Source organism: Nyctereutes procyonoides, unplaced genomic scaffold, assembly GCF_905146905.1.
Source record: "Nyctereutes procyonoides isolate TBG_1078 unplaced genomic scaffold, NYPRO_anot_genome, whole genome shotgun sequence".
NCBI classification, from domain to species: Eukaryota; Metazoa; Chordata; class Mammalia; order Carnivora; family Canidae; genus Nyctereutes; species Nyctereutes procyonoides.
This window is the reverse complement of record NW_026575131.1, coordinates 14,378,716-14,402,481: the sequence shown is the minus strand read 5'-3', so window position 1 is coordinate 14,402,481 and position 23,766 is coordinate 14,378,716. Positions and strand designations below refer to the sequence as shown.

At 39.8% G+C, this 23,766-nt stretch overlaps 1 protein-coding gene across 10 annotated transcripts in view; it reads left to right on the top strand.

Annotated features, from left to right (window-relative positions):
* CNTN4 (contactin 4) overlaps positions 1–23,141 on the top strand; it is a 903,432-nt gene extending 880,291 nt beyond the window's left edge. For 9 of the 10 annotated variants that reach the window (XM_055344757.1, XM_055344760.1, XM_055344751.1 and 6 more), the window contains 10 exons: positions 1,068–1,188; positions 4,749–4,907; positions 7,484–7,633; positions 9,133–9,203; positions 10,275–10,509; positions 10,993–11,105; positions 11,634–11,820; positions 12,253–12,365; positions 17,689–17,857; positions 20,499–23,141. In XM_055344757.1, the coding sequence (XP_055200732.1) occupies positions 1,068–1,188; positions 4,749–4,907; positions 7,484–7,633; positions 9,133–9,203; positions 10,275–10,509; positions 10,993–11,105; positions 11,634–11,820; positions 12,253–12,365; positions 17,689–17,857; positions 20,499–20,599 (1,419 nt within the window). In that variant the 3' untranslated portion in view covers positions 20,600–23,141. The remainder of the gene's footprint in view (positions 1–1,067; positions 1,189–4,748; positions 4,908–7,483; positions 7,634–9,132; positions 9,204–10,274; positions 10,510–10,992; positions 11,106–11,633; positions 11,821–12,252; positions 12,366–17,688; positions 17,858–20,498) is intronic. The other variant, XM_055344759.1, reaches the window with a different exon arrangement.
* Positions 23,142–23,766: the final 625 nt, after the last annotated feature.

The following is a 23,766-nucleotide window of genomic DNA, read 5'->3' as shown; positions in this document are numbered from 1 at the left end:
TGACCATATCGGTTCACATCCTGACTGTGCCATTTATTAGGCAAGTCACATAACCTCTTTGTGCTTGAGTTTTCTTCACCTCTAAAGTAAGGATAACAAGAACACCTACCTCATAGAACATGTGAGTATTTAGCTGTAATATATGGCTCCAATATTTAAATACTATTAAGCATTATCCAACATTGTCATTTGGAAGGATAGCAACAGGGCCAAAATAACCCATGTTGTCTTGTCATCCATTGTGGGGTGAGATGTAAGCATAGCTTCCTGAATCTGACCTCTAGGGAGCACTCATATGCAAGCCACCTGTTCCCCAAGCTTTTGATTAACAGAGCTATGAAACCAAACTCAAGGTGTAGCCATGTTCTTCAGTTAAAATGCTACCTTCGTGATAACCTATGGAGGCATCTTCTCATATTTACTAAAAGTCCCACACTGGTAAATGTATAGAAATATTTCTAGGGCACATAGAAATCCATACTGGGATATAAGCAGTCCTGTTCATCTGCTAATCAAACTTGCATTTGGCATTTCAAAAACAAATAAGCAGCATTCCACACTAGGTGATACTAGATTTCCTTGGAGAGTGTGGTCCTCATACTCTTAATTCAAACCTGGGAGCAAGCAAAATGCTGCTGTAAGATAGAGTTACACAGTAAAATGCAGATGCCTCCAAATGTAGGCTTGCCCCCCCTTTCCAAATATAGAATTCCAAAGAATTGGAATCCCAGAGAAGGCTGCAAGCCGAGGGCATATCTGACGAAACCCACAGGACTAGATCAAAAGCCGCCTTGAGTAAGTTTAAGTGCTTCCGACATGGGTGGCAAACTGCTCCAGAGACCCAGGGAAGCCAGACACCTGAGGTCTTGTCCAAGGTGTGTTCTGAAAATGTTGGTGTTCTTATCTCACAAGCAGGCTCACATATTTTTAATAGGCCATGGCTTGCATCACTAATGTTTTCATCAGCCAGTATAAAATAAATCCATTAGTCACAGTGTCCTTCATGTGATAATGATATTTAGAGCTCATTAAAAAGTAATTGTAGCCACTTTCCCCTACTTTATCAGCAGGATTCAGCTGGTGATTTGATGATCCGAAACATCCAACTGAAGCATGCTGGGAAATACGTCTGCATGGTCCAAACAAGTGTAGACAAGCTGTCTGCTGCTGCAGACCTGATTGTAAGAGGTATGGGAATTTTGGTTTCTGTTCTTGAAGGATGTTTGTGATATCTACTCCTGCACAGATTTCTAAAAACGTCACCAGTTCAGAATTATGGAAGAAAGTCATATAGAAGCTGAACATTGTAAACAGTGGTTAGCGGCCTACAGAAGTTCTGTGTGTATCTGTTTCTCATAGGGGGGATCACCAGAAAGTGCAGAGCAAATCCGGTTACTCTGTACTGAAAATAACTCCTGTAAGTGCTGTGAGTGCCCCGAGTGCCTGGATTTATGGCTACTGGAGTTGATATGACCTTCTAGAATAATTTTGGATTAACAAAAGCAAATAGTTTAAAGAAGGATCAAACTGTGCCTTTTGATGTTTCATCTGGGCTAAGCCAAATTAGTGATTTAGGGTACTGATAGAACGGTGGCTTCAGAAAAATCACCAGTTTTTCCCAGTTCCCTTTTTTCCCTAAAGTTAATAGTTCTGTCCAGTTCTTAAAATATGGCTTTAGAGGGAAACACTTCCTGACTGCCTAGGAGGTAGTAAATAAGCTGGCAGTTGATGTACAGACTGACATTTGTGAGATTTTTTTTTGAGTCTTACCAACATGGTCTAACTTCAACCTAATGGCTACCGAGGCCCTGGCTGAGCCCCATGAAGTCAATATATAAAGCAACAGTAAATGGAGTTTGAACAACTATTTTTCTATTGAAATTAAAACCTTCAGGGACCAGTGTACGTACCAGAATCAAACTGATATATGCTTGGGGCTTTTCTGAGTTGTTAAAAGTGAAGCCAAATCAGAACATCAAAATAATCTCTTGGCTAGCACCTCCTTCATCTGAACCCTAACCATTGGTGTTTAGGAGTCTTCAACCAGCAGAACCTTGAGTGCAAGAATACAGAACTCCAAGGGAAATTAGGTATGGAGGCAGGGTGAATCTGAGTTCAGGGAGAACAAGGTATTATTGGAAGCAACGTAAGTGTTGCTGTGCCCTCTAGGCATAACCTGAAGGAGGAGATGTGTGGGAGTTAGCAACTTAAACTCATTGTCAAGAGAAGTTAAAGAAAAATAGTTTTTCCATCCCATCTGCTTTCATTTCCCTTTAAATTGCCTACAAAAACCTTTCAGTAATAGTACAGATAAGAGCCAGATAAGAGAAAAAAAAAACGTTCAACCTGGGTTGAGCTACCCATTGAATAACTTAAGGAAACATGTTTATTTCGATTTTAAAATACATGAGAGCTGGTCTGTTTTCCCCCTGGGGACAAAAGAATTCTGTTGCTGAAAATTTATCCTCTATTTAATTAGGATAATGTTCAGATCAGCAGTTTAAACACCAATAAATTAGACTAATAAATATTTAAATCAGTAATACTTGAAGTTCTTAAATGATATTGTATACTTCATTTCACAGAAAATAACATTAAATACCAAGAGGAATTTGCAAACTCTGTCTAAAAGAAAATCTAGTCTAATCAGTTAATAAGGCCAATAAATTAATATGCCATTTTAAACCATAATCTTTGGTTTTATTTCCTCTGACTCTGCCCTTGCAGCTCTTCTGCATATTACAGAGAGGACGCAGAAATGTATTTCACTGCCCTGTAAGAGATTTTTGTATTGGAAACTGGTAAAGCTTTGAGTGTTGGCTCCAGCTTCCTTGATCTCTACTTTATTTAGTCAATAGCGTGCTAATGGCAGATGGAAAGGCCCTTCTTCACAGGGAGAGAAACAGAGGCACTGGTCTCACACCAACATTCTCTCTTCTATTGCCTTGACAAAAACATCTGTGAGCCCTGACCATGTGAACATTTTGTTTAGAGGACAAACATTGGCTCATTATCTCATTTTGAAAGAGGGACCCAACTTCCCCAAGACAAAGTTGGTAAACATTCTGTGAGGTCATATCTGTACACTGGTGTGGTGGCTGGCAGGAGCATACAGAGCAAACAAAGTTGTGAAAGTAGCATTTTACCTCCAGTGGCCAAATTCATACCCCTCCTTCATTTTCCTTTACTTGGCTGCTAACAGTGGGCTCAGATACTTCCTATCTATATAATTCATTGAGGAGTTTGGAGGGGAACATTTTTCTACTTGTACTTTGATTTTAAAGACCATTGAAAGAGCATCCATTAAAATGAGGATTGGGGGTGGGAATCTAGGGTGAGAAAGCTAGTGAGAAAAAAGAAGATGATGCAGTCTTCTAGACTTTATCTGATTAATCGGGGTTGCAAAGACTAAAGTTTGCCTCGGCTCTATCCAGGTGGCATTAGACTGGCATGCTGAAATGTCACCACGGAAAATTAATCAATTTCAGCATACAGATTTCCAGACCTTTCATTCAGGAGTAGGAGGGAGAAGATAAATTTAGTTTCACCTGTGGGTATATAAAAATGATTTTTAAAAAGAGAAATTTAGGGCATCCTATGAAGGGTACAGGAGTGAATCTCAGAACAAAGTCTTACTTTAGGAAATTACAATTAACTTTTCACCAGTCTGCTAGATGTCTCTTTCTTCCCTGACCAGCAACTTGGCCCAGTAGTACATAGCAGTACACTTGCCTGCTATGTGGGGCTCAGCAAAGTCCCTAGGACTATCTCCTTATTCCTGTCTCAGGGACATGAAGTGTGTCATCATGTCTCCTTCACCAACCACCTTCCCTCCTGAAATGGTCAGTTGTGGTTTGCTGCAAGTGCATTTAACTGCCTGGTAAGAGCTTTTCCTGTTGGAATCTAAGACAGCTTTGGGCTTTGCTTGGGTTGTCTTTCTGTGTTGTTAACCTACTGCTTTCCATCCTCTATTTACGATTTCCAAGCCTTAAAACTGATTTCCTCTCATTTCAATGATTTAAATACATGGGCAGAAACAGTGAACATCAGAAAGTAGAAAAATACAGGTATGACTTATAGAAACTGCAAATGAGGGTCTTTAGACTCCAGCCTAGTTCTGAAGTTGAAGTTGGAGAAGCGACAATCCTGTGACTCTTGAGCACTGGCCATTTTCACAGAAGCTCCCTTGTGTACAAGTGTGTGTTTGCATATGACATGGGGCAGGCATGAGGTTGGTAATTACAGTGTAGCAGGAATGTATGGAGCAGCATTGTGACCACCAATGTTCTCATGTCAGTTCTGATCAAATCCACATTCTAAACGGTAGAAATGACCATTTCTAAAAGGATTTCATCTCCATTTATCCCTTTTCTATCCATAGATAACACTGCCTGACTTATACCAGAAACCTGTAAATATGGTGAATGTGGGCTTTTGTGATACCCCAATATTCTCTCCTAGCATTTGGAACCAATATTCTATTTTAATGCTTTGTTTACCTATTATTTTTTTCTAATTACATAGAGAGCCCCTAGAAAGAAGTGTCCATGTCTCATTCATCTCTGTAGTTTCAAAACCTAGAATAATTCTGGGCACCCAATAGGTATCCAAAAAGGAATTGACAAATGATGAATCTGTGAATGGGTGAATAAATGGTTGAATGGATCAGCATTGCATTCAATAAAGCAATCACTTGCTTGGACATGTGAACACACTGCTCCATTTCTGAGGGTCTTGCTCTTTCACAGGCCCTCCAGGACCCCCAGAGGCTGTGACCATAGATGAAATTACAGATACTACCGCTCAGCTCTCCTGGAGACCCGGACCTGACAACCATAGCCCCATCACCATGTATGTTATTCAAGCCAGGACTCCGTTCTCCGTGGGCTGGCAAGCAGTCAATACAGGTACCATATTGGATGCCTGCGGGTAGTGTCTCACAGGGGCTTCTGAAAGTCAGCATAATGGACAGAGCACTGTGGTAGAAACCAAGGGCCAGCTAGATTCCCATTCAGATACAGCTATGAATGATACATTATGGCAGTATTTCCTAAGCCTCAGTCAACGGTACTATCATTTCTTTAATAGTTTTCTTTATCTCAACATGTTTGTTTTTTAACTTGTCCTAAACAATAATGTCTTATGAAATGCTAGGTCTGTATGTTGGTTATATTTTTTTCTTAACATATATATTAAAAACACATTAGTTGTAAAAATAAAATGCATCAATCTGCATATTACCTAAAATTATCTGTGTATTACTGATGATACACTTTGAGAAGCAAAGAATTATACTAGTCTACATAGCCTTTATAAAGTTTATTTACTGCTCTCAAGAAATCAATAGCTAAGGACGGCCTGGAGCCTCTTGACCTGCTATCCATTTTTTTTTTTTAGATGGTTGAGTTTGGAAATGAAGAGGCATGAGATTTTGTTATATTAAAAACTATGTGAGATGGCCATACCTTGATGTTTTGAGGTAGAAATACATGGGGTGATAGGCCTAGTTCTGCGCAACTCAGGTGAATCATACTGATTTTAACAACCTCGTTTGTTTTTCACATCAGTTTATCCAACCTCAGAAATGGGTTTCTGTGTTTCCAGTTCAATCTCTGACTTTCTTCTGAGTCACAAGAGTGCTTAGGAAGGAAAGATAGGAAAAAGCTGGAAGTTGGGGGATCATGCAGTCCTGACTCTGCTACTCAGTAGATCACTATACAGCTGCGTTTTCATCGGCTGTTAAATGGGCATGATAAGAATTGTTTATGACCCAAAGAGAAACGATTGTGAAACTTTTTTAAAAACAGGAAGTACTACATAAATATAATGAACGAAAGGAGGGACACCTGGGTGGCTCAGGGATTGAGCATCTGTCTCTGACTCAGGTCGTGATCCCAGGGTCCTGAGATCGAGTCCCACATCGGGGTCCCCACAGGAAGCCTGCTTCTCCCTCTATGTCTCTGCCTCTCTCTCTCTCTGTCTCTCATGAATGAATAAAAAAAATCTATTTTTAAAAATTACTAGAATTTGCTGAGCCCTTGCTATGTGCTATATGTTCTGCTAAGTCCTTTTTTTGGATTTTCTCAACAGTACTATGAATAGATATTGTTATTAACCTCACTGTATGGTAGGGAAACCAAGGCATGGAAAGATTAAGTAACTTGCCCAAGGTCATTGGGCTACTAAGTATGGATTTGGGTTTAGAATACAGATTGTCTGACTCCAAAGCCCCACACTCTTTCGCTTTGGAAGTTAGGACTGTGTTAGTTGTGGCCTAGGGAAGCTGGCAGCCACTGAACCCTAGTCACCTGTATGATGGCCTCAGCTTTGTCAAAATTGATCTCCCTTTCAGTCTTCTGGGCCACGTAGGAAATATTTTTTTTTACTTTATTTTTATTTGTTATTATATTTTTTAGTAAGCTCTAGCCCACTATGGGGCTACTTTATTTTTATTGTTATTTTTTTTTCATAAGCTCTAGCCCAATATGGGGCTTGAACTTACAACCCCGAGATCAACAGTTGCATGCTCTACTGACTGAGGAGAGGTAGGCACCCATTGCATGGAGAATCTTTATGATAACTGGTTTAAAAAGTTGTTCAGTGAGCTTAGAGGCAATGTCCACAGCTTCTTGGCTTATGGCACCAAATAGTGGGCCATGTCCTCTTGGCAAGGAGCTCTTCTCCAAATACTGCTGGGTGGATACTGTCAAATTTTACTTCTCTGACTCTCTTTTTTGTGTTCTCCATGGTCTTTGCTTTTATGTTTTCAGATTATTTCTTGAGATACGTTAGTAGAGTTCACTGTCAGTAGTAGTATAGATTTGTAATATTGTTAACTTCATTATAATGAGTTATAGAACTTGGACCACACAGTCTGACGAAGGTGCAGATCCAGTGCAATCTTGGGTTAGTAACTTAACCTTTATAAGGCCCATTTTCCTCATCAATAAAAACAAAGTAATTTTAACTTACTCATAGAATAGTTGTAAAAATTAATCAGTGTGGGGCAGCCTGGATGGCTCAGCAGTTTAGCGCAGCTTCAGCCCTGGGCGTGATCCTGGAGACCCAGGATTGAGTCCCACATTGGCCTCCCTGCATGGAGCCTGCTTCTCCCTCGGCCTGTGTCTCTTCCTCTCTCTCTCCCTATGTCTCTCATGAATAAATAAAATCTTTTAAAAAAAAATCAGTGTGCCCAAAACTGTGCAATAAATGCTGAAAAATGTATCAGGTGATAGCAGTAATGATTACAGTCAAGTGCTTTGGGGCCTTGAAGACCCTAATGTCATCGTCTTATACCTGATTAGAAACTTGTTAGTTTAGCAAAGGGAGTTCTGGGATTGCTTCCCTGTAACAGCTGTTGTGCAACTAACCTCAGGCCACCTACAGTGCCCTGCACACCGTAATGGTGATGGTGATGGATGGAAGTTCCTATCTGCTTAACATGGAATCCTGTAAAACATCCCCACCTTCTGATGTCTTTCAGTCCCAGAACTGATTGATGGGAAGACATTCACAGCTACCGTTGTGGGTTTGAACCCATGGGTTGAGTATGAATTTCGCACAGTTGCCGCCAACGTGATTGGGATTGGGGAACCCAGCCGGCCCTCAGAGAAAAGGAGGACAGAAGAGGCTCGTGAGTAGCAGCCAGGACACAGAGAGTCTGTGCTGGTGGCTATTATTTCTCAGGAAAAGGCTTTGAATTCTTCCTACTTTAAGCCCTAATGAAGCTCTGCATCAGCACCCCCTGCCCCTTGAGTGGTTATAATGATCAGAAATCAGGCCAGTAGATGCTCAGCTTAGTTCAGTTCTCACTCTTCCCTGGGTCACCTTGTACAAAGAGAGACACCATGTGCTTCGTCTTCCAAACGCCAGCACTTTCTTTGTTGGTTCATTTGTCACCAAGATTCTCCAACCAGGAATTATTTTTTTAATATGCACACCCACATTTCAAATGAAATCAACACACAGAAATCACTCGTCGCAAAGAACCAATTCTTCAGAAATGTTCAGTAAGATTTTCTTAGAGTATCAACCATGCCCAGAAGCTAAAATGCAGAACATCCTGCTAATTCATACAAGCCCAGTCAGCAATTTAGCAGGACCCTCTGTGTTCACAGCTTGCATGAGCACAGGGAGAGAAAACCTGCACCTATGTCAGTTGTCCATTTCCTTCTCTCGTGCAGTGGGAGGCCTACATTACATGTGGGGCTCTGTAGAGTCCCCAGCTGTAATAGGGCCTGATGTTTGTTGAAGGTTCCTAAGCAGAAGGGAACTCTGACCCTACTCTTGGACAGAAACCCTCTAGATTGATTTCATTATCTCTAACCGAGGGAACACACCCAGTCACCAATTTTTAAATTCTGTCTGGAGTTTTCCATTTACATGATGATCACGTCGCTAATCCCCATGCTTTCTTTTTCCCCCTCCAAAACTGTCATTTAATTGATTCCTCTCAGCAGTCCTGAGAAGGAAGCTATCATAATCTCCCCTCTTTTACAGAGAAATCTGGGGATCAAAGAGGTTAAGCACAGTGAGCCAGGGGTCAACCTATGTCCACCACTTCCTTCAGCACCCAGCTCAAAACTCACCTTCCTCCGAGAAGCCATTAGCCCAACCCTACTCTGAGCAGCCTGCTACTTCAGAACGCCACCGCACTTCATTCTGTCTGCACCGTATTGTTTATTGTCAACATTCCTCTGTAATTGTTCTGCATGTGCTCTCTGCCTTCAACAAGATTGTAAACTCTGCACGGGCAGAGTGTGTATTGTCCTGTCTTTTGTGTACCACCGCATGGTTAATAAACGCCTATCCAAGCATTAGAACCAGAACTTCAGTCCTTTCAAACCACTGAACTTCGGCCTCTAGGGATGGAGCTCAACAATTGGGCAGACTTGTCACATACCTTGTGTACCTTGTTGAATGGGAATCAGGTAACTAATAGCAATTTCCTTGCTACATTTCACTTCTGTAAGCCGACGCTTTGGGCCCCATGACCACACTGTTTCTGACCTCAAAAGACAAAGATATGTTTATCAGCGTATTTGTTTAAAGTGAGTCACTTTAGCCAGACAACCTTCCTGCCCCTCATTTGCTTTTACCACCTGACATGACTTGTTTTTTGTTTCTGCACAGTCCCCGAAGTGACCCCAGCTAACGTCAGTGGTGGTGGAGGCAGCAAATCTGAACTGGTTATAACTTGGGAGGTAAATGAATCATGGAACAAAAGGAACATATATTAGTCTGGGCTATTTTATTTTTTTCTCTCTATGTTAAACAAATCTGAGAAGTTTTCTACTGTGTTTTTAAGAGCTAAAATTTGAGAGCAAATACTCCCTGTCACATAGCTAATGGGTAGCAAGAAAAGATGATGCTTGCCCATCAATTGTTGAATTAGGTTTTAATTTGATTCATCACAGAAAAAACAATCATGAAATGGAAGACAACACAAGAAAACATAAATATATATATATATACATATACATATATCCATGAAGACTGGTTCGAAGAAAACCAGTTTTCATTTCTTCCTGAATTGATGCATAGCCAATTGATTTAAAACCTCTGCCAGCAATAGATTCAGTGTGCCAGCACAATTTCCTGGCAATTGGCTTTGCTTCTAGAGCCTTCTTCTATGAGGTATTTAAAAAAAAAAAAAAAAAAACTTAGAGGTAGGTTAGTCACCAATTTATTAAAAGTTGATTTTGAAAGAGGAGATTAGAGTTTTAAAAAGGGTTCTTAATGCTTTTGAAAGATTTCAGACAGTAGTTCTTGAAGTTAAAATCTTATTTAACTAAAGCCCCAGCAGTGAGAGAAATTACCCCCTCCAGCTTAACTCCTCAGTTCTGAGGGGAAAGATCTTGCCTGAGTCAAGATGGTCTTCTTCAATGAGATCTTTTGTCTGTTTGGCACTAGGGAAAAATTCATATTGGATGGTACATGTTGCATTTTTGGTTTCTAGATCGGCTATCCAGTGAATTTCATAGTCATTTTTGAGAACTTCCAAGCTGGCTCTCCCACATCAAGAAGCCATGCTCTCCACTGCAGATTTTCATTGGGTTTTGTTTCTTTCTTTGTTTAACCCTACGTCAGTGCCTCATCCATAGCTAACATAGACTGATGGCAAGCCCCAAACCTTAGTCTTTCGAGAAAACCCAAAGTAAGTTAGGTGGGGAAGAATGCATATAAGAATGTTGGGTGGTAGGGTGAAATAAAACAATTTTAGCATTTGAATCAAACTGCTGTGGTTTCTGAAGACTATCTCCCTTCTTTCCCAGACGGTCCCTGAGGAATTACAGAATGGCAGAGGCTTTGGCTATGTGGTGGCCTTCCGGCCCTATGGCAAAATGATCTGGATGCTGACAGTGCTGGCATCAGCTGATGCTTCCAGATATGTGTTCAGGAATGAGAGCGTGCGCCCCTTCTCTCCCTTTGAGGTTAAAGTGGGCGTCTTCAACAATAAAGGAGAAGGCCCATTCAGTCCCACCACAGTAGTCTATTCTGCAGAAGAAGGTATGATTTATGCTGCCTATACATTTGATATTTGTTCAGTTTGGAGATATTCATGATTTTAGTACTGAACTGTCACTCGACTCTCCTGACTTTAGTCAAGCCAGTTAGCTTTTTTTTGTTCTTATGCTCTTATTTCCATAATCCAGTAACTAGGACTCTCACCTATGACAAATGCTAATTAAGAAGGATGCATACTAATGAAATTGCTAGCTGTAAAAACTTGGTGCTTAAATTTAAGCCGTCCTGGATTACTTCCTTTCCACCTACCCCCAAATTTAGTAGCCAAGCACTTTGTCTTTACCTTCTCTATCTCCACTCCCTTCCAGCTATTAACCATGACTCCTCTATAAAATGATGGTTAGGGTCGTAATCACTAAGGGCTGTTATATAACCATGGATTATTTGCTCCTTATAATACCAGTATCTAGAAGCCTATCCTGATGCACCTGATAGAGTAATTACTTTTTCTATACTCATCTGTAGAACCCACCAAACCACCAGCCAGCATCTTTGCCAGAAGTCTGTCTGCCACAGATATCGAAGTTTTCTGGGCCTCCCCCATGGAGAAGAATAGAGGAAGGATACAAGGTTACGAGGTAAACAAGAGATATGGACAATGGGTCTGGGAAAGGTCTACCCCTCACCGAGACCTTCAAGGCACACTCTATTAAGAAAAAGATTCAGATTCCCAGTTAGAGGCAAGTCTTTCAGAGAACAATGGCTTCTAGTAGACATTAATTGAAGCACTAACATTCCACTATGAGATCACCCTATCTCTGTTACTCTCGAGAAATGTTTTTCAAAATATATGCAGGTCTGAGCATTTATCAGTGGTTAGCAAAAGGAGCTTTGACTTTTGACACATGCAGTATCACTTGGGCTCAAAATAAATGTGGGGGACAAGTGAGAAATAGCTAACAATGGTTGTGCCAGTTTTCCATCTCACTGTGAAGCTAAGAACATCCTTTTCCTTCATATCGTGGATAAGTTCTCAGAGCATACCAAGCCCTTGGTATAAATTAATTCCATGATAAGAATCTGCATTTTTAAAATAAATCAGCTGATGACATTGGAAATATCCCCAATAGGTATAATTTCCAAGGTCTTCCTTTTTATTTTCTCAGGTTAAATACTGGAGACATGATGACAAGGAAGAAAATGCTAGAAAAATACGAACAATTGGAAATCAGACATCAACAAAAATCACCAATTTAAAAGGCAGCGCGCTGTATCATTTAGCTGTCAAGGCATATAATACTGCGGGGACAGGCCCGTCCAGTGCAACGGTCAATGTGACAACCAGAAAGCCACGTAAGAACATCCTTGCTCAGAAATATTTTAGGGATTCATCAGACATATCCCCGGTTCATTCCCTCATCCCCACCTCCCAGTGATCATTTGCATACTAATTGGTATCATTATGTGGATGCAAATTTACCTTAGTATTTTAACTGAACCTTTCCGAATACCATGCAAAATTCATTGCTCCAGAGGACAGAAAGATAAATGTTTTTCTCCTCACCGGGAAGGGCTACTTCTTTTAGATATAAATGTTAGGCGACCAACTGAATCTTTTTCCATTTGCAATGCTGTATCTCGTCAGATTTTAGTGACCTTGAAGACACATATTAGTGCAATAGCCCATTAAATTGCCTCCACTCTTGAATTCTAGTAAGGAGATATTCCTCAGAATCCATTGAGACTTAATAATCTGTGACTTCGTATATCTTAATTTTTTTATAGCACCAAGTCAACCCCCCGGAAACATCATATGGAATTCATCGGACTCCAAAATTATCCTGAATTGGGATCAAGTGAAGGCCCTAGATAATGAGTCGGAAGTAAAAGGATACAAAGTGGGTAATTTCTTTTTTGCAGAGGTCCCTAATCCTGCTGTTAGTGAGAACAGTCTCTTCTCAGGAAATCATATGAACTATGTTCTCACTTTCCCTGATGATGTCCTGCAACCCCTCTAGGCCTCTATGTCCCCAGAGGGTGTGCTCTGAGTTTTATAAATAGTTTGTGGTAATAGGCTGGATGTAGAAAATTGCCTAAACTTTGAAATCAGGCAGAGACAATCAGAAATGGTTGGAAACCCTGTGGTTGTGTCTTCAAAAACTCACAAAGAACCACATTTTTTTTTTTTTTTTTTTTTTTTTTTACCATTTCTCCTGTCAGCCTTGTTTTGTGCTTATGCTGGTTGTCTTTTTTTTAATCAACAATATTACTAATGGTTAATCATTTTTGTTCATGTTTCTAGAGCTAGAGATATTTTTATAGAGAAAAAGGAGCAAGAAAGTTTTAGAAGATTCATTGGCCTGATCCCAGAGAATTAGCCTGAATTTAAAGAGCTAGAAAAGAAAATGTGTATAACCTTGGTACCACAATTAAAAGCAGCTGTTAATATCTTGTTTTATTTTACTTTTAAGCAACATTTGAGGCAGTGCAATGTAGGCCAAACAGAACCATTCTGCAGGCTATGGTTTGTGGCATTTTTCCACAGAGATGTTGAGAATAGCAGATGGGCAATGCTGTCAGGAATCAGTTTAAGAGCACAGGATTGTTGGAAAATAGTTTATAAAACCAGAGTTGGAACTGGGAGTTGACATAGTTGGTGGTAGAACCTTGGGTATTATGATTAAACAAAGATTCAGGAAAATGCTCTCTATCATGGATTCCTTTTCTTTTCTTTAATTCACATGGCAACAGAGAAACATTCCCCAAAAACTAATCTGCAGACCTTTTACTGGGCCCTTTATAATTTTTTTTAAAAGATTTTATTTATTCATTCATGAGAGACGTAGAGAGAGAGGGAGGCAGAGATACAGGGAGAGGGAGAATCAGGCTCCATGCAGGGAGCCTGATGCGGGACACAATCCCAGAACCCCAGGATCAGGACCTGAGCCAAAGGCAGACACTCAACCACTGAACCATCCAGGCATCCCTACTGGGCCTTTTTTTTTTAAAGAGCAAACTCTTCTGGAAGGATCTTCTAGGATACAGCATTACGAGATAGGACACCCACATTTTGGTCCTCTATTGACTATGTGACTCTAAGTAAATCACTTAACCTCTTAGGACTGCATTAAAGGAGGAATTTTCTTGTATCTTCATATTTCTCTGAACTTTTGCTCAGATATTTCAGTTGAACCATGAAAAAGGGAGAAAGATAGGCAGCTCTCTGGGAAAGAGTGTTCCAAGCACAGTGAACGAGATGTGCAAAGGTCCTAATGTGGGCACATGCCAATGTGAACAACAGAAAACATTAGGGACTGAAATGTGATGAATTAGAGATTTTCTCATTGTCCAAAAGAAGCAATGGCTTCAGTGGGGTCATATCTTCCAGTTTTTCAGTGGAACCCAACATTTTTTTCAAGTATAATTTTTTGGAGGGTTTTAAATGTTGACATCTAACTCAAAATAAAATAAAATGAAATAAGCACTACAAGAGCCAAATAGTTAAAATATGCAAGCCAGATGTGACCCACGGGCCATTGTTTTTTTACCCTCTAACCTCCTTATTTTGCAAGCATAAAGACAGAGACCAGAGAGGGGAAACAGTTTTCCCACACAGATGATGGACAAACCAGGCTGAGTTAAGAATATAGCCTGTTGACCCAGACTGCCTGAGTTTGAATGCTAAATCTACCTTTTTCTATTCATGGTACCCTGGGAAAATTGTTTAACATCTTCAAGTCTCAGTGCCCTCATTTTTGAAATCAGGATAATAACAGTGCCTACGTCAAGAGGTAATGGTGTTAGTACATAAACATAATAGTGTTTGGTGGCCTGATTGAAGATGTCAGGCAGATTCCTCTAAAACTACAGTGAGGCTCTCCAGCATCAAAGAGTCCACATATCCCATAACCTGGTAGAAGGTGGTGACAGAGCTGTCATTGCTTATAAGGAGGACATCTCCAGCTCCAGAGGATATGTCTGTGTTGGTGAAGTGGGGAGAGGTTCTCTGCCAGGTTCCATGGATAGTGTTTGAATCAAAGCACAGGTCAAAATAACAGAATTAGGTACCCTGAGACCACTCCCTGCCTCATCTTTCTCCCTGGTGTGGTGGTCTTGAAAGCCAGACCACTGTGATGACTGTAGCCAAAGAGTGGGAACAGCCATAGAACATAAAAACACCTCAATTTTGTTTGTTGTAGTGTACAGGGATGTCCCCCGAAGGACAAAGGAGCAGAGAAAATGCAGTTTGTGGGAAAGTAGCTGAGAGTCCTACTGTTAGCCTTGATTATGGGGGGGTCTCAGTGAGTTAGAAATATCCAGGGACTGCAGCTACAAGAACAGAAGCACAGACTGTGCTTCTAAGGACCATCCCCAAAGAGTCACTGAAGATCAGGGAAACCTTTGGTAGGCAGCGACTTCACTATCTTTTTGGGTCCTGATGGTCTGGACACTGCAAATATTGATCTACATCTGATGAGAAAATCAGAAATCCCATGGCTCCATTTCAGTGACTCTTACTGATTCCCAAGGCAAAACTTGTCAACTTTGATAACTTCGGACACATCTCCACTTTGATGTTTCACCTGGACATTGACAAATAGACTATAACTGAAATAATTTCAGGTTGTTGATACTGTCTAATGTGATAAGAACAAAAAATTAAATTTCTCTTACTTGTCATTAAAAAGAAAAAAGAACACACCGTGTTCAAACACAGAGTAAGTACTAAAAAATGTTTGCTACTGTTATCATTTTTCCCATGAATCCACTCTTCCTCCCTGTCTTCCACCCTGGATTATATGAAATGCAAGCACAGCCTTCAAGTCAATCAGATGAACCGAGTTTTTGGTATAAATACAGGTTTTACCAACGCAGTCCCTAATATTACAAGACTGACAAGCGGTGCTGATAACAGGGCTGCTTTTTCCTGGAAGTGTTTCTTTTGGATTTATATTTGAAACTGGTTGAATTCTCTGTGCTCTGGCAAGGACCAGAGGTAAATCAAAGAAGCAATTTATTCCTCAAAGCCAGATGTGCCCTTGCATCCCATCAGCCAGCCCATGTTCCTGAAGGGCTGTGATGAGACACTTTGACACTCCTGAATGTGCCTGAGGATTTATTTGAGCTTGATCGTTAACGAGAGGATGCCGAGTTTGATACAACTGATGCTCCGGAGAAGGAAGGGGGACGTTTATGAATCTTTCCACCTTAAGGAAATTGTGTTTTCCACCTTGTATTAGAGAGATATAAATTAAGGTGATGAAATGCCAGGGAACAAATGGGATCCATACTGTTTTAAGGGAATTTTATGAATTTGAGTATGTGTTTGGTTTTTATTGCAATACTAGAGTGGCCTTATGTCTTTAACTTCAGCAGATCAGAATTTGATATGTGCTCTAATCTTATGGTTCTGAAAGTGTGGCTTCTGAACCAGAGGCAGTGGCATTATCTGAGAACTTGTTCGAAATGGAGATTTTCAGGTCTAACTTCAGATCTACCAAATCGGAAACTCTGGGGTGGGGTCCAGTGATCTGTGTTTCGACAAGCCCACCCCAGGCAATTCTGATGCACACTCAGGTTAGATCCCTGATCTAATCCAGGATTTCCAGCCACATTAACATCACATCAGACTCTTTTTTTTAAGTACCACAGCTTCAACCCCACCTCTGTGGAGTCTAACTCTGGAGTGGAGCCATAGCAGGCTTTCTGAGCCTCCTTACTTTCGCCATTTTGAGCTGGATGATGCTCAGTGTAGGGACTATCCTCTGTTTGTAGGATGTTTTGCAACATCCTCAGCCTCCACCCATTAAACAGTAGCATGTGTTGTGACAACCAAAAATGTCAGCTGACATTGCCAAATGCCCCCTGGGGGAGAGGAGCAAAATTGCCCTTCCACTACTCCCTCCCTGTTGAGAACCACTGGACTAGAGCATCAGTATTTTACATGTCCCCCAAGTGATTTTGTCACACAGCCAGGGCTGAGAACCACTGATCTCTATGCTTCTCACTACCAGGAGAAACTGGAAGTATTGGATGATTGTGAGTGGGAGTTGAGGCTCATCTTGACACTTACCAGCTCTATGACATCATCCAGCCTCTGTTTTTCTCATCTGTGGCAAGGAATTAATAATGCCTGTGTTGTCCAGCTGTTGTGAGAGATAAACATGGTGATGTCGATAAGATGCCTAGATCATAGTCACCATCAGAAAGTATTTGTATAATAATTATCATCACAGTTATTACATCCTAAAAGGCAGATGCACTTGTCCAGGCTTTTTTATATTTTGATTCTGATTGGAGTTGATGGTGATGGCAATGGGAATAGGCAGTTCCAGGCAGGTGGATATGTTTTCAGGAGACATAGTTGGGTACCTCATCAAATGAGCCACCTACCCAGACTCCCATCCAGGAGAGGCCAAGAAGGGAAATATGAGAGGCACTGTTGAAGCTGCAGACACTTCTGGAGTGACAGGGATTGACACGTAATATCCCCTGTTTTCCACAGGGCTCAGAAAGGGATTCCTAGGGAGGACAAGGGAGTTACTGCCCTTGCCTTTCTGAGATCCTCTCCCTGTGCTGAAATGTGCTTTCTCCAAAGTATTCACAATAATAATAATAATACATGATTCCTGCCTTGTGCTTCTCACCTTTGCCAAGTATGTTTGTCTCTTGTCCCATATAAGCCGTCATAAATACTATGTCTTACATGCTTCCTTTGAGGCAAGTCCTTCACTTACGTTCAATCCTTATGCAATCTTGAAAATATCCCAACAAGGTGGGCGTCATTGTTTCCTCATCCACAGATGAGGAAAGTGAAGCTCAGATTATAAAGAGGACTATAGTCCACACAGTGGTCAAGTTGATTCTGATGCCAAAGCCCGTCACGTGTAACTGAGCTCTCTATGGCCTCCAAGAGGAATTCATTTTCCAGGTGTGTTACCTGAGTCTTCTAGTGACTATGTGAGGCACACGGTGTGTTGGTCGGCTGATACTGCCCCCCTCCCCATGCTGCGGGGTCCTGCAAACTCTCTCTTCATAATGAAATGGTGACTGCAGATGTGCTCTTTACTATAAATGAGCCTCCCAAGCATGTGTGGGCAGCCTGACAACCTCAGTGTTCCCACATTTTGCTGATGCCCAGAGGTGAGAAAAAAATGAGTGCTCCATCTTTGGGGCCTTTGTAAGGATAGCAGGTGACACCTGTTCTTTCTGTATTGCCAGGTCTTGTACAGATGGAACAGACAAAGCAGCACATCTGTCATTGAGACAAATAAAACATCAGTGGAGCTTTCTTTGCCTTTTGATGAAGATTATATAATAGAAATAAAGCCATTCAGTGACGGAGGAGATGGCAGCAGCAGTGAACAAATTCGAATTCCAAAGATATCAAGTAAGAGCGTCTTTTTCTTCCCCTCCCCCTGCCTTATGTATCTCTGAAGTCTTCCCAAGGAGTCTGGGCCTGGACAAGGTGAAGCCCACAAAGAAAGGCTTCTATCATAATGGGAAGTACTATTCCCTTTCATTAGACAACTGATGTTTGCTAATGACAAGCAGTTTCACAAGAAGACAATTTGACTAATTTTGACTAATTTAATCAGTTGCCAATCAAAAATAAGATTAAAGCAGCCCCAAATTCATCACACAGGTTTTCCCATGTGGACATGTGTGGTTTGCATCTACCATAACTGCAAAATTACAGCTTAGATAGTTAAAAACATGACTGAGGAGAAAAAAGCAAAGGGTTCTTTAAAATGCCGTAGCAATTTATCTTTAACCAAACAATGTAACTCAGTGTCTGTGGCTGAAAATATTTTGAACTTGACACTATTGATTTTGAATGTGTATGTAACGTATACATAAATACACGTCTCTATATAGTTAAGATTATCTTTGTTTACAAAGACTGGACAGTATGTGAGAATATTCTTTTTTTGAGCAAATATATCCAATCTTGTTTTTGAAATACTATGTTTGCAAACATCTCAGCAGCATACTCTTTTTTATTCTGTTATGATTTCATTTATTAAAAAAAAAATAGGAAAAGCAAATCCATAGAGACAGAAACCAGATTAGTGCTCATAGTGGCTGACCAGTGGTATGAGTTGCAGCTGAATGGGTAGTGGGTTTCCACTCTGGGTGATGAAAAGGTTCTGGAACTAGATAGTGGTGCTGGTTGAATAATGTCATAGTATACTTCCTTCCACTAAATTGTCCACTTTAAAATAGCTAAAATGGTAACTTTTATGTTATGTGTATTTTACCGCAATGAAAAAAAAAAGATTGCAGTTAGATATCTAAGTGTAGATTTTCATTGGCTTTTGAATTTGACTGTCTGGAGATAAGGAGCTGGAGATACACATTTTCAAGTCATCAGTGGAGACATGATATTTTAAGTCATGGGCAAAATTCTCACCAAAGCATCCTGATTTTCAGACACTCTGCTAGGTGTCCATTATTTTTCAGATAAGGAAAGGGTTTAGCATGTCTTGCTGATACCACGTTACAATAAAGCATCCACGAAGCAATTTTAACTGTATCTGTAAAATTCGGATGCTTCCAGCCAGAAAAGTAAATGATAAATAAATTAATTAATTAATTAATTAAATTAAAAAAAAAAAGAAAATGTTCATTGGTCATTTTACCTTTCCCTGAATAAGAATTTGCTAACATCTGACAAATAGGACAAGACCTCTTGGGGACCCTGAAGCTATAAGCCATGCTCCCAACTCTGGAGTGATTTGCCAATTTCCAGATGAAGTTTATATTTACTGCACCTTTTTTTTCCCACACAAACACTGAAGGCATTTTTGTCCTTTGGGGGCGGGGGGAGGGCAGAGGAAGAAAGGAAGAGGAAATGTTAAGCAGGCTCCACGCCCACCCCAGAGCTCCAAGCAGGGCTCCATCTCACAACCCCAAGATCATGACCTGAGCTGAAATCAGGAGTCAGTTACTTAACCAGCTGAACCACCCAGGTACCCCAGCATTTTTGTCTTTTAAAAAAACTGGGAAGAACTGGATTCTATACCTTACTAAAGCAGGGGCTCTAAATTCTGTCAAAGGGAACCAGAAGTGTGGAACCAAAGATGTGGAAGTAATCACCAAGCCACAAAAACACAAGATTGGGGTTTGTTTAGGGGTTAATTTATCTCACTCTGTTAAATCTGACTTCATGCTTCCTTATCATTACAAGGACTTTTTTTTTAGAATGGTGGTTCTTGGTTTGATTCATTACAAAAGCATATCTTAAGCAATTTTATTGATATAATCGATATTAGATGCTAAGGGTGTAACTGAAAAGAAAAATGTTCTCTCCCTCAAAAGATTGTCCATTTTATTGGTCAAAGATCTTAGAATCTTAGAGAAATCTCAAATAACAGTTGGTAATCTGTTACTATGAAAAATGTAAGACCTATAAGAAAAGGTTTTATTTACAAGGATTGAGATTATTTTGTTGGGAAAAAAGGATATATTTAGACAGACATGATTTGAATCCCAATTCAGCTACTTACTAACTGGTTGATTTTAGACAAGTTATCATATTTCTCTGGGCCCTAATTTCCTCATCTGTTAAATAGTGTAAATCTGTTAAATACCAGATGTGTTTAAGGGTTTTCTAAGAATCACGTGTCCCTGTGCTCTATGCCCAAGGTAAAGGTGGAGTTAAAAAGGGAGCGGCAACTTTTATTTTGCTGCATCATTGGTATACTATTTATTAGTAAAGTTATTAGGAATATTGATGTTTCTTCTCACATTAGATATAGACATCCTCATTTTGCAAATGCATCAATGGAGGTAGGACCAAAGATGTCCCATAACCTACTCTTAGGCTCCTAGCTAGGTAGTCATAGAACTGATATTAAAAAGTCACTAGGAAAAAAATAAAATAAAATAAAAATAAATAAAAAGTCACTAGGAAATTGTTCTTTCCAGTAGAATCTAGCCAGTTCGGTTGTGGCCAGAAACTCTGTGGCCTTTCTCTCTCTCATAGCCAGAGTGAAGCAATACCAAGTAAATTTATTCTCTCTTTTCAGATGCCTATGCAAGAGGAGCCGGGCCTTCCACTTCAAATGCATGTACGCTGTCAGCCATCAGCACGATCATGATTTCCCTCACAGCCAGGTCCAGTTTATGACAAAAGATATCTAAAGGACTTGCTGTTTATAATATAAGCAACATTTAGCTAGTTGTTTTGAAGACACCCAGTACTAAGTAATATTGTTGTTCAAGTACATCTTATTACTGGAAAAAAAAATGTTTTTTGCTTCTTTAGGAATGGCATTATACAGTACTTCCTCAAAGCAAATCTAGCTTTGTCTGAAGTTTCTTTGGAAACTCTGCAATGCACTGAAGACATCTGTAATATGATGTTACCAAAGCAGTTTACATATGTCCTTATATGCATATTTTTTATTATATATTTAGTGTTTTATAGAATTTTTTAAAGTTAACATGAAATGTAGATATTAATTTTTTCCTCTGCTGTAAAATGCTATGGGCAACACAATCATACAATTATTATTTGAGACTATTTCCTTTAGAGAAAGAGTTTGAAACTCATCTTGGTAAATAAAGTACAAGTTACTTGTACAGTTTTACAAGGATTTAGTGGCAGAACCACTGAAGATTTGGTCTGCAACTCAAGGCTACTGTATGTAAATGACCCACTGGATGATTAATGCATTGAATCAAGTCCTTTTGACATGTACAATATATTTTCCCACCCTGTTGTGAATTTTGTTGTTCAACAGAACTCAAGATGGTTTCAGGAATGGCTGCAAACTCAAAACCTAAACTAACTGCCCAAGAGGTACCATGTGCAATATTCCCATCCCTGAAATTAGCATTGTACAGTAAGACTTTCTTTTCATTCAACTAAGTTAGCATCGTCTTTGTAGTAGCATTATCTTAGACATTAAATTTCAAGTTACATATCCAGTAGTAACATAGACCAAAAGTGACTATAGTCAACCAAGTCTTTCAAAGGCTAAAAGATAATTTTACTATCTTTAAGTGTATCTGTCTTGAATGTACATTTTTTAAACAGGTAATTCTCTGTTGATAGATTCATAATTTCTTTATATATGTGTATGTCTTTAATAATAGAACCCTTCTTTTGACTCAAAATCATGTATGGAATTTGGCAAATTTCTCCTATTTCAGCAAATAGTTGCCGTGAAGAATTTTTTCATGACACTATAAAAGCTCTTTAGTATAACTGTATGTTATCTTGATGATTATCCTGTTTTACAGTAGGTAGCTTAGTTGCTTTATAAGCTTTACCTTCTAAGTCTTAAAATGACACATTGGAAAATGACAATATCATAAAAACATATTCTTATGAAAAGAACTATTTGTTATAATGGGGGAGGTTTTGTAAGCTGACACTTGTGGAGCAGTGCATATAAAAGGCAATGAAATTTTCTATAAAAATTTTCACATGTAACACTCTGCCACCTTTTCTTCTTTCTCAGAGAGCTCAAATTTGCCTGTAATTTGTCATTTTTGCTTAAAAATAATATAAGTTAACTTTTCAACCTTCTAGCTATATTTATCCAATAAAGTCATAATCAGGATTCCACTTGTGTAAAAACTAGGGCGGTAACCAGAAAAAAAAAAATATTGTCAGTATTTCAAGCTGTGTTCCTTTCTTAGTTTGATATGGTTACTTCTATGTTAAAATAAAACAAAACTTAAAATTACACACACAAAAAAATCAACAAAACAATAAAATGAATGGAAAAAAATGACACCCCAGGTAGTTCCCAACCCCAGTGTAAATGATATTTACCAGTGATCTAGCATATGTAATCTTTTTTTAAAGGTATTGTTAATAAATATTCTGTCATTTGTAAAGATACTTGTCTTTTGGGAGCATTTTTCCTGCCTGCCTATCAGGGGATTTGTTAGCTCACCCTTGTGCTCGTTATAATTTGAGATGATAGCGGGTCTCAAAAGCCTCTGGCCATGATCCAAAGCTAGATGACCCAGAGCTATTCCTTTGGAATTGACAACCCTGAAGACACCATTTCAAATCCTCTTTGGAAGCACAGAGGGTCAAAATCCACCAATAAATATCCTGAAGATCAAACCTTTAATAATTCCTCTTGATTAGCTAAGTCTTTTGTATGTTTAACCTAAGGCTGTATCTGTTGTTTTAAGATTTCCTCAACCCCATTGCTAAAAGGATAAAATCTAAACTTGATCATTTAAGGCCCTTCTTAATCTAATAACAACCTAACTTTGTACCCAGCTACTCTGAGCCCTGACTGGCCCCTAAACACTGCTTGCTTTTGATCTCACCTCTGTGCCTTTTGAGCGTCTGGCTGACCCTTCCTGCCATGCCCCCCCCCCCACTCTTCTTTGTCACCCAGTTCCTGACTGTCCTAGGATAGCTCCAGCGCCAGCTGTCTGAAGTCTTCCCACACTTCAGCCCTTTAGGATGTCCTTCCTCTGAATTAGCTGCAAGCCTGTCATTACAATTCATTTAGTAATTAACCGGGTACTACTTTTGGAAATCTCTTGTACTGTTATCTTGCATTTTAACTTAACTCCTGTATTGTTACTTAATTTTATTTGTACTTATGCCTTGTCTTCCCAACTAGATTGTAAGCTCCTTGAGGGCAGGGACTTTGGTCTTATCTTCCATGTACCCTCCATAGTGCCTAGCACAGTGCCTTGCAATAAATAATCATTGATTAATTAATTGAAGGGGTCTTTGAAGTAGCATTTTGCATCAGTTGCCCGCCTATGTGCCACAATGACCCAACCAGAGAAGACTGTATGTGTCACTGCTTTTTTTTAGGTGGTGGAAAGCATTAGAAGGCTGGCTTCAAACTTTATACTTTGAAAATTCCCTTTTATCTCTCTGCTTCATCATCTGATAAGTGAGGATCCGGATTAGCTGAGTCTAACTGGGCTGAAGGTATTTTAGAAAGTGCACCTTAGGTACCTTCACCCGCATGTCTGATTTGTTGGCTTCCATGGTGGTTTGCTGGTTGGGTTCACTGGTTGCAAGCAACAGAAAACAACTCTGGCTAAATTTAGCAAACAAAAAGGAATGACACAGATTAGATCACGTGAGCTGAGGAAATGATGAAGGATAAGTTTTGGTGAGAGTAAGAACCAGTCTACCCTAAGAATCCAGACTGCAGGAACTTTGGAAACTTAATTCCAAGTGATTTTTTGGAAATGAATCACCCTTGTTTATGATTTTGATACTACTCTGCCCCCATTATCCTTGATCATGCCAAACCTGCACTCAGAGCAAAGAGATAGCTTATTAAAGAAAACTTGAGATGA